General features: G+C 33.8%; 1 protein-coding gene across 2 annotated transcripts in view; it reads left to right on the plus strand.

Moving 5' to 3' along the window:
- The first annotated feature begins 569 nt into the window (after positions 1-569).
- LOC135116888 (neuropeptide FF receptor 1-like) overlaps positions 570-12,044 on the plus strand; it is a 135,693-nt gene continuing 124,218 nt past the window's right edge. For both annotated transcript variants that reach the window (XM_064034534.1, XM_064034535.1), the window contains exon 1: positions 570-813. In XM_064034534.1, coding sequence (XP_063890604.1) covers positions 614-813 — 200 coding nt within the window. In that variant the 5' untranslated portion in view covers positions 570-613. The remainder of the gene's footprint in view (positions 814-12,044) is intronic.

Genomic DNA, 12,044 nt, shown 5'->3' on the forward strand with positions numbered 1-12,044 from the left:
AGTGCCAAATGTTTAGTTTCATATCATTTGCCGATGCATTTGATAATTTTGAATCGATTTTGTTCGATATGATAGCTTATTTAGTTGCCATTTGGAAAGTTTCAAATGGTTTTCCATAGCTTAATGAAACTCTAGGCAGAGATTTAATTAGACGAGCAAATGAAAACATAAAGCATTAAAATAAATCTTGAGACCGCTGAATACTGTAAAAACATAACTGTTAGTTTAAAACTAGCAAAGCTAAAATCAAATTATACATCAATAAGTCAATAAAAAAAACAAATCTTTAACTATTGTTACTCCACCAAAACATGTCATAATATAAAAATTTCAAACAAACCAGCGCGAGCGTTTAATCCCGAAGCGACCATTAACACGTTATTAAAAATGAAAAACGATTATTTTGTTTATGTTCAAACATTATAAATATCTACAAAACAAATATTTTCATGTTTTCTGTTGATATCGATAGCTACTTAACTTTTTATTTAATTTCGGATCTAAAATCCACATTATTTTATAAAAACATTGTCATAAAAAAAACCTTTTTTTTTTCTTTTCAGCCCCAAAAAATGGCGACACAATCCAACACAACTTGACTGCACCAAACAAGATGTCTATAAAAGACCTGAACTCATCATTCGAGGTGGGGTGGAACGACAGTGAAGTGTGGGGCGTGCCCCAACTGGACCTCGACGTCTTCTACAGCCCAGATGTAGTGATCATAGTGCTGTATGTTGTGGTGTTAACTGCTTCGTTGTCGGCGAATACGCTGCTGATATTTATTGTTATCAAGTTCCAGTATATGAGGAGGTAAGTTTTTTGTTATTTTTTATGTAGGGAGTGTTTTCTCCTGCTATAGACTCCGGGTTGAGAGCCCACACGCTAAAGCTCTTTTGACACAACTTTAATGAAATATTGAAACAAAATAGTGATGTGTTCGTAATCACATATGTACATTATTTTGTGTGTATCCCTACAAGACTATGAGAATAAAAAATCCGCAATCTTTTGGTAGAGAGGCGTTCCATGAAATTCGTACAAAATATTTTTCTAACTGGAGTGAAAAATGTAATGTGGTCCGGAATCTCGTTATTTGCCGTAATAATCCCCAATGGGTGCTAGTTAAGCCAGGTAAAAAAATGACCTTTCTGATCTAGAATAATATTTTGTTACCAATATTTGGTTAATATAATAAACTTTTAAACTAATCTGAATAGGTATTTGTTATTGTTGTTTCTAATTAATATTCAGTATTTCTAACAACTGCTTTAGGTTCGCGTGGTCAATCCTTGTTTTTGTTCGAATTTGCTAAGCTAGAACAACTGTTTTGGTTTTAAATATGTATATAGACAAAATTCCTTGAAATTCAATATAATTTATGTCAAAAGTTTTACGAAAGTCGTAGTTGTGTAAAGTTAAATACCCGACTTTTCTCGTATCGTATATAAAAAATATTTTCATATAATCGTGTACGGAATTTTTTGCAAAACATTTATATTTATGTTATTGGTACTAATCCATGAAAGTATCCATAAAAAATATATATATTTTATAGAACAAATAAAATCCCTTTACACTTCATAGAGGACGTAACGACCTACATGACGTAAGGGAACAGATTCAATTCCCGATACTCATAATATTGATATAGCTAAGAGATTACGTTTTGTATGTTTGTGTATTTAATTTATTTGTACATTTCCACGAAGTATTATGAATGTGATTAGATATCGTATTTATTGGATTTGGGAAAACTCATAAAAATAATCCATTTTAATCGCTAGAAAAATATATTATTGAAACTTCATTAAAGCATAAAATGTCGCTGTTCATTTTGTTGTTGTTTTTTTATTATTTTTATTTTATTATACTGCTTTTCACTGTTATGGCTGGGCAAAAACAAGTGTAGTGAACAACTGGCCAGTAGCCCTATAAACAAATAATTGAAGTAAATATGAAAACTGTCGATCTAACTTGAGATAAATAACGGAATGTTTTAAATCTCTTTCCTTTACCGTTAACAAAATCCTGTACAACAAAATCAATCACTCCGAATTATAACAGAGAATTTAACTTAAATCAAATCCAGCAATTAACAGTAAGTCTAGAAACTTCTAATTACCTCTAATCCAATAATAGCCCAAGAAATCTAACTTACTCGATTAGCGTTCATATATAAGAGTTCAATTAAACTAATCCAACTGGGTATTTAACTAGATTGTTTGAACTTCACCGCTAACCATCCAGTTAACACAATTAACTACCAATTATTGTTGACAGATGTTGTATCAATATTGTTAATTATTGTCAATAGCAGTTGTCTAAACAATTGTTCGCGTTTAGTTAACATTTCATTTGGTAACTGAATAGTCATGATTGGTGTTTTCGTTCATTCTGTTCTCTAAATACTGGGAATTGTTTCCAGTGCTGAAAATACAGCCTATTTTACAGAGGTTGGTTAATATTTTTTGTACTTATTCAAATAAAAATTCGAACTGGCATGCTGTAATACTAACTAGGTATATTATATGGTTTTTGCAGAAAAAAATCGAATCCGTTTTGAGCAAAAGTAAACATTTGGATAAATATAATTTCGTGAAAAAATAAAAAATAACTGTGAATGTGTGTGTAATTTTCATTGTTAAAATTACTATCACAATCAATCAAACGAAAATCCAGTATTCCTATGACCACGACCTACTACTAAACACTTGGTAAAAGAGGTTTCTCGTCCATTAATCACTTGATAATAAACCTTTTTATCACCAATAGGTATCAGCAATCACAGAAAGATTAGGGTCGACCGTATCACGACTCTTTTGGGAGCGACCTACTTTATGTTTAGGGTAGTCTGGTCTCCCGGGAAACCTTCAGATTAGTGAAGGGAAGGTCGGTAATAGAGGTATAGTGTAGAATAAATTATAACTGACATTTTATAGGGAAACTACGTTTTAAATTACCTGTTAATGGTGATAGAGATAGAATTTTGGCATTGGCTCCTCAAAGAAATGTAAAATATATTATTTCTGCTAAATAAATCAAGGAGTAGACTGGTTGTTGAAATCTGCAGTCACTTGAATTAGTTGAAAATAGTTCTTGTAATTTATTAAACAGCCTATCTTTGGAGGTTTTCTACGACGTAGATTTAGTCCACACTCATCAAGTACAGCTTCTATGTAAATATCGTAATGAGAAAATTGAAGTTTGTAAATATAACATAGTCTGCAGTACATAAGATAGTCTACCTAACTTAGCTTATATTGTAGGACTCCGCTTTAACATAAAGCTTCGGTACACAGTAACGCATTGTTCCACAAGATCAACGTTGTGCTATGCTTTGAAAATGAAACGTACTCGTATTTGAATCTTCCCAACTTAGTACTAAAGCGTATTGCTAGTTTAAATAGTGACTACGAGTAGGTACTATAATTATGCCTTCCGATTAGCTTAAAAGTTATTTAATTAAGGGTGCATCTACACGGTTCAAGTAGATGGAGCAAGTTAACATGCGCAAGCGACAATTGATAAAAAATGACAAGAGCACGCTTTAAAAATGCATGTAACTTGTGCCTCAACACGTACAAGCGACTTGCACCCTAAATAAACTACCTATACTGCATAATATTATTAAGGCACAAATTCCATAATTGAAAAATAACTCATCTGCCCCAAATATTGAAGCATAAATATTGGATGTGCATTACAGCGTCGAAGCGTTGTATCGGGCATACATTGTCGCGAAGAATTCACTAAAGCGGGGATGGATTCCGCATTCCTGAGAAGGAAGTATGGCACGCTGACACTTATACGTTCTCTTAAGCGAGGCACACACTGGGTTCGGGAAGTGCGCTTCGGTGCTAAAGTTCAAGTGATGTGTTTGAGTGGCTGTACTCTGTTCTCTTATGTAAGAGGAGGAAACTTTTATAGTATGTACTTTTTATTGTTAGTATTAAAGTACATACTTCGTATTGACACTTTATGAAGACAGTAAATTGTTGCACCCGCCACTTCTATTTCATCACCACCGTAAAGACTAGTAGAGAACGCTTAAGGCGTTAAGTCCGCCGTTGTAGAAAAGTATAAATGAATTCATTAATAGCCTGTCGTCTTTTAGGAAAACGTGTACAAACAATAATTTAGGGAATATATACTTACAGAAACTGTAGGTTAAGTGACGCCCAAAACTATCCGAAGTGACCTCCCAGCAAGTTATAAACAGTTATAAACGCCATAATAATCTATAGCAGATAACTGTCATATCGGGTAATCCTCATGGAAGCAATAAAGCGTTCCACGTGATTTACCATCAGATATAACGAGAGATTGCTGTGACGTCACACCAAACTATTTCAATGAAATCCTGATAATTATGATTGATAGGATAGTTTGCTTATTTGTTTTTTACTAGGGTTTTCCCCGCATAAATACTTTTCGTGACTTTGCAGGTTTTATTTAGGCTGAAAATGCAAAGTGCAAAAAGTTACAAATTAGGAAAGAGTTACTATGTGTTTCTTTTTCTATTCAATAAAATATCAATGGCTTTTATCATAAAGTCTAATAAAAGCAGATTGATACATAGATTACTGTAAAGTAATTATATAGGCAAATACTAAGAAGGAACTCACCAGGCATAGTAATGTGGCAATTTATGATTTAATAATAACGCAGTGCACTTTTCACTACAGTTAATACCTAATTGTATAATATAACGATTTGACAGCAAATGTCTGCGTACAGATTTAGGATCACTTTTTTTTTGTAATTTGTGGAAAATGTAGTGGGTAGTATATTTTTTAAGTTTAGTTTTAAGAACATTTTGTGTACCAATAATATACTACTGTTTGTTTTCCCTAATAAAAAAAAAATAAATAAATAACTTTGAACTTTACTACAATTTTTTGATGCAATGTGAAATGAAATGAAATCGTTTATTTTGCAAGTTGGACATTATATCACTTTTACACGTCATTTTTAAGAACGCTGAGGTCGGCATTTCCTAATGACTGATCCCTGAGAAGAAATGCCGAAACAAACTCAAGGGTCATAGTCTCTTTTAAAGTCCAAACATGTTGTAAATCAAAATAATATTACGTGTGAGTGTCACCATGTACGCGGTCTGGAATGACCTTTTGAGGAAAGAGCCACATCAGGCTGGAGCTGACCAGTCCCAACAGACGGCACGCATGCATCAGTCGTCGTGTAGCTCAACCATATCTTAGGGAGCTCAACGACCTGTCACACGACGATACCAGATCTGCAGAACATTTGCGTAGGCCATTCAAAAAACTCAAACCCGCCAGACTGTATTTATGTTATAAGAATATATAATGTTGCTCGCATACACGATACTCACATTCACAATAAATAAAATAAAAAAAATACAATTATAATATATAAATGTCAAAAAAAAAAATTCATTAATAAAATGTTATCTGATGATAATAATATTTAAATGTCAAAAGAACAATACACAGGCATTTGAAAAGATATCACTCACTAAGCGAGCAGCTCATTCCCAAGCTTCTTTATCATTTAAATAATCAGATATTTTGTAATATCCTTTTTTCAAAAGTTTGGATTTTATGTGATTTTTAAATTTCTTAATAGGTAAATCACGAACCGCTTTGGGAAGTTTATTGTAAAAGCGTATAATATGTATTAGTATATGTATTAGAATAAATGTATTAGTTTTAAGTTGTATATATGTTATGGACCATGTGATGAATTCGGGCATTATTTATAATGCCCGAGCATTATGAATAATGTCTAGCTTTATCGGGCCAAGTGATTAATAACTATGTTAACTTCATTATTTATCACATTGCACGGACATTATTATATTGCTACATGATAGTTGGGCAATTTGATAATAAAGCTATATTTTATGCGGTGCGAGGGTGGCAGTTGTTCATTGGGCAGGTGGCATTTTATGATTATTGTTTTAAATTATATGTTCTATTTTAATGGGAAATTATAAGCCTAGCCACAAAATTATTAATTGGATAATTGTCATCTAATTTACTAACTCGGCCTCGTTCTTCTTGATCTCATTTTTTTTGGCTCGTTTTTTTTATGGAAGAATTTAATTTGGATTCAAAACATTGTATTAAAAACCGAACTTAGTGACGAAAACCAATCGCTGCAAAACCGACTCCACGTAGTCTTGTCTGCCCTACCCCTATCTGTGCAATGCGTAGGCGCGGAGGGGCGAGGCGGCCTGCGAGCTGAGGCGCAGGTAGTTGAAGCGCTCGCCGCCTCGGCTGAGGCTGGCCGGCTCCAAGCCGAAGCTGCGGTGGTGAGCGTGAAAACCATCTGCGACGATAAGCTCGCATGGGACCGCCGCTATCAATTGATATGGGATGTGTTATATTTTAAACGTACTGAGTATAAAAATTAGAAGCTAAATAAATCATAATAAATAAATAAATAATAATAATAGAGAGTCGTGGTGGCCTAGTGGGCAAAGAACCAACCTCTCGAGTATGAGGGCGCGGGTTCGAATCCAGGTCAGGCAAGTACCAATGCAACTTTTCTAAGTTTGTATGTACTTTCTAAGTATATCTTAGACACCAATGGCTGATAAAAAGGTGAAGGAAAACATCTTGAGGAAACCTGGACTATATAGTCTGAAATCACCAACCCGCATTGAGCAAGCGTGGTGATTAATGCTCAATCCTTCTCCGTGTGAGAGGAGGCCTGTGCCCAGCAGTGGGACGATAAATAGGCTGTAACTAACTATGTAAATATTATAATATAATAAAGAAGGAACTTATATTATTTTGTAACATTGCTGTTTGTAAGTAAAACTTGATTTTATATCTCAATGTTGGTCTGAAGATCAATGTCAAAGTTTAAAACCGCAATGGGGATGCGGAAATTAAAGCCAAAGTATGCCTCTTAAAATTTTACATGACGAGATTGGTTGCTGACCCCGTTTCCTACACAATATGCAGGAAATACTTGAACAAGAGGCTTTTCATATTTGTACAGTACGAAAAAGGTTTAAAATAGCCGTGTGCGATATAAAAAAAAAATTGCTATACAGGTAAATGAACTTAAATAAATATTTATTTATTTTATAGACAAAAATCGTGAAACTGTTGTAGTTGTAAAATCCGTTAGAAAGTATGCAACTTTTGAATCTATTACTATAAAAATACAGTTCTTTTTACTCGTAAAAGTTAGACGTGATTCAATTTACATCACAATATTGCTCTCCCCGTTGCTGAAAATCTTGAAACATTGTAAGAGATTCAAGGTCATTAGAAGCAAAATGCTTTTTCGAGTCCGTTCAAAAATAGCTTTTAATTGAGTTCCTGTGAAACCTTTTTACAGATCGCCTTTTCCCAAATGTAGGCCATTATGTAGCTCCAACTCTAGATGTTGGTGCCAATATTGGATCCAACTTTGGCTGCAATGTTGGACGAAGAGCATCTAATGTTTTTGCGTGGCCAAGGTGTGAACTTCCTAATAAGTTCTTCCTTATTTGTATGAAGACAACAATATTTTTAACCGATTTCAGAGGTTGTAAAATTCGTCTTAATATTATTTTCCTATTATTTGCAAACTACAAAAGATAGCTGAAAAAATATTTATCATTCACCTGCTACATACAATAAGACTGGTAGTAAAGTCATGTTCCGTTTACAATCTCAGAAATTCCAACGCAGCTAAATCAATTATGATGTTGCCAAGCTAGAAAATAGAGTGCATGCATTGCACTAAAGACGCCTTTTCGCGTAACCTTAATGATACTGTAACTTGTTTAAATTGTAATTAATATAAGGCTGGCAACACGAGCGTGGCCTTTGGTTTTGCTGTGAATATGAGAAGTGGGCCTTTGGTACATGTAAATAGGGTTTATTTTGCTAAAATCGAATCTCAACTTCTTCTTAAAGTGAATATGCGCGTGGCCTTACATAACTTAATAATATCTACCTTAGATTCAATAAAAATAAATATTTTGGTTCAAAATCTTACTAATATTATGAAAAAAATTGAAAGTTTGTACAAGTATGCTGATATTACGCAAAAACTATTGAAAGGATTATGATGAAGCCTGGCACTAATATAGCTACTTCCGAATAACGTTTAAGCTTCTTTTTATCCTAATTCGAGAAGCAGTTCGCAGGAAGCGGGTGAAACCAGTAGCAGAATCAAGTATTGCACAAAATTAAACAACCCCTTTTTATAAAGGACGGGTTTCTCTTTGTTCGTAAATGAAATCAACTCTGTTCATAGTAATTTACTGCTGCCTCTCCCAATTTGCGTTACAACGGAAGGTTTTTCGCCTTTTAAATTCACTCTGCTTTATGTATTCAATTGCCTCCAACCAAGGACTGCGTTACTCTTTACCATTATTAACTTTGTATTGTTCCTACTAAGTAAATTAAAATTTTTGATAAAATTTTTATGTTGTTTGTTGACCCGTCTTTTAAATTGTGGCAGTTTATTTGATACTAAGACTAAGATTTTTCCTTGTTATAAATATATGTCTACGCATAGATCTGGTGGACTAACGGCCAGTTTCTTCATCAAAAGTTAAAGTTAAAGTAATGCCTAAAGTTAAAGTAACGGTCAAATTCGTTTTTTCAAGGCTAAAGTGACAGCAAAACTAATAGAAAAATTGAATTTGACCGTTACTTTAACTTTAGACATTACTTTGACTTTTACTTTGGCTTTAACTTTTGATGAAGAAACTGGCTGTAAGGGGTAAAGAACTAACTTCTCAAGCATTTTTGTGGGTTCGATTCAAGTACCAAAGCAACTTACTTACATATACTACTTAAATAATATCTCGACTAATACTTAAATAATATCTCAATGTACCCACTGAATAACTAAATCCCACCACAAAGGGTATCAATGAAATGATAGAGGCATTTCAATATAGCCTCAGCGACGCTAGGCCGGGTTCAAACGCTCGTATCAATAGCTTGCGCTCAGTTGAAACAATTGCCAATCAAATATGGTAAACGATACTCCATAGGCATACCTATTCCTTGTAGGAATTATATTGAGTTTCCGTGTAGGCAGGAGGGTAGGCGAATAAAGGTACTTTTTGAATCCCAGCTGCCGACTGCAACTGTCGACCGCACATGCCGCAACTGCATGAAAACAATTGATATCTAAAGGCGACTGCACGTGCTGCTGTCCATAAGGTTTTATGTAAATACATACAAAAGCATTAGTGCAGCTGCGGGCGATTTAATGCCTTCGCGGTATGTGTGGCCAGCAGTCGGCATTCAAAGCGTACCTTTAGGAGTAAGCGTCCCTCCAGAGTATTCCGAATAGTCTATAGTGTTCCTTAATAAATGAGCTACCTAACTGAGATTAGCGAGAAAACTTGGCACTAATATAGCTTGGATATCAGAATAATATAGCCTACTTATTACCTGGGTGCATGGAGATTAGTCCCAACAGACAAACTATGTTGTCTACAGTTTTGTTGGACATTTTGTACTTTATATAATATAAATTGTACCTTTTAATAAGTAAAATAAATAAAACAATAAATAGCTTTTCGAGAAGCAGGTGAAACCGCTGGCGGAAGCTAGTACTCTTTAAACGAAATTAGTAGACCAGTTTCCGTCACAAAACGTCTAAAACTTAAGTGTTGAAAACAAAACTGATTACTCCCGCGAGTCCAAGTTAAGTTGCTTATTAGCATTACTAATTAATAAATGATTTTAATAAGTTTAAACTTTACTTAAAAGGAAATCTGCTGAAGTTTGTTATCTCAATAAAATTAGCTTTACGAGTGTCAAAGTTAATATTAAAGTTTTAACAACAACAATGTGACGTAATTAAATATTGTTGTCCTATCACTAGTTACATAGGTTCATTTGATTTCACAATTCTAAAACATTAGACGACAAAACATATACAACATGTAACGTAATTAACGCACACCCTCAAACACCCTAATTAGAATATTATGTTATAATCATAATACACACACTGAATTTTTAATTTAACATGTATATGCATTGTTATTTACTAAATTAGTTATACCAATTCGTGGAGAACTTTTTGGTCATACTACTACGCACGCAAATATCGCGCCGCGCGCCGCTCGACTCGACACAACATAACGAAACTACGGAAAAAGCCGACAATACACGAAGTCTTATTACTTTGAATTACGGTCTATTTGATTTTGTTTTGACTGTACAGGGTTAATATGACAATAATTTCCGTAGTTTTAATTATTTTTGTGATAAAAAATTACCTATATTAAAAATGATATAAATCGATTCAGTAAACGATTCTGAACAAAGTAATTTCAGGATGTGCGTTAATTAAGTTACATGTTGTATATAAAGTGATATTTTAAATTTTATACACATTGATTCTAAAAAATAACCTACCTGCATAAGAGCATTTCATTTTTCACTAAAACGCTGTGAACGATATAGCTTTTCCGTCTAACAACAAACTTTTCCTGTAGTCTAAAACAAATGATCAAAAGTCAACTCTAACACGATTGTTTTAAGACTGTTATTTGTTCTTATTTCACGTCTCAACGTCACAACCAATCGGAATTTAACACGTAGAGAGACGTTAAGTACCGGTACTACTCGGTAGTACTTACTTTTGTCTCTCGGAAAACTAAAAGCTTTTCAAGAGTAAGTTTCGAAGAAGCAAACAGCGAATTTTCTTCAGTAATTCTATTTAATTTGTTATTTTCAAATAGGGTTTATTTGTACGGTAAAGTCGTTATTTATGTTTATTATGGAATTCAGATCATTTGTGAAATTTTCATGCTTATAAAAATATCTTGAAAGAGGTACCATTCTTTGGTAATGAAATGCTAACATCACGTTAGATATTGAATTATTTGGTAAACTTTCACCGTTTAAGTTTAAAACGAACCCGTTTTTTTATATTTTTAAATAACAAAAGGGTGCTTATAACCCAGCGAGAACAAAACTCATTCTATTTTTCACCTATAATTTTTATTTTATGAAACAGTAATGAAAAACTAAATAAATATTTCTTTTGATTGTCGTAAAGGAAAATAATGCTAAAATGCTAAAAAAGCAATGTGTATACCCTTAGTTCTATGTTCTTTTAGTGTTAACGCACCCTCAGATTATTCAATTATGAACATACACGTACAATCAAAAGTCATCGTTATCTCGATCTGTGACCCGTGAATTTAAAACGACTTTCCCTAAGAGTAACAGCACACCGCAAACTTTTAGTCGGCCGATAGTTTCTTTGGGCCCATAAATCACTATGAAGTACACATGCAACAACGATCAGGTATTTTTCCGGTATCAAACCGAATGCAAACATTGACTAAAATCAAGATAATGTTAAAGAAATTGTCAACTGTTGCGTCAACTGTCGGCCGACTGTTTAGTCTGCAGTGTGTTTTAGGCTTAATCTTATGACAAAACTAAGATCGTTTACAAACTCACACGTTTCCTTTGTTCAGTGATATTTCCGCGTGTTTGTAGAATTGTGTGTAATTCTGTGAAAGCTGTGTTGTTCAGTGTTTGGGCTTCGCTTTGTTTAGCTTGACCGAACCGAAGCTCAATTGTTGGAGCTTCACTCAAAATATAGGGATTTGTTCATTTAGGTCAGAGTTCTGAGAAGGTTTTGGTTTGGTTTCCACCTGGCTTTTGTGTTTTAGTTTAAAATTAGAAGTGTCATTCACTATAGCGTGTTTTGGCTGAATTTTGTAGTAGCTTTATCCGAATTTAATATATGTCATCCGGGAGCAGTGTAGCTTCTTAACAGAGAAAGAATTTTCAAATCCATTCAGTAGTTTCAAAACAAATAAAAAAAATCTTTTTTGAATCACTTCTGTCGCGTAGGTACGAGTTTTTTTACAGTTAAGGCAGTATTTTCTTTTATTTAAATTTTTCTGTGTCACTTCCTATTCCACATATCGATTCCGAAATCCCTTTCAGACTAGTAGATTCGCATGTTTTGGTCTCTCCGCAGAACATTCACTCCTTTTCTAAAAATCAGTTTGTCGTCGTCGTTGTTCGGAACAATGTTTAGGCAAGCACTCATTTTGAGGAACTCAG

Source organism: Helicoverpa armigera, chromosome 4 (assembly GCF_030705265.1).
Source record: "Helicoverpa armigera isolate CAAS_96S chromosome 4, ASM3070526v1, whole genome shotgun sequence".
Lineage (NCBI taxonomy): Eukaryota > Metazoa > Arthropoda > Insecta > Lepidoptera > Noctuidae > Helicoverpa > Helicoverpa armigera.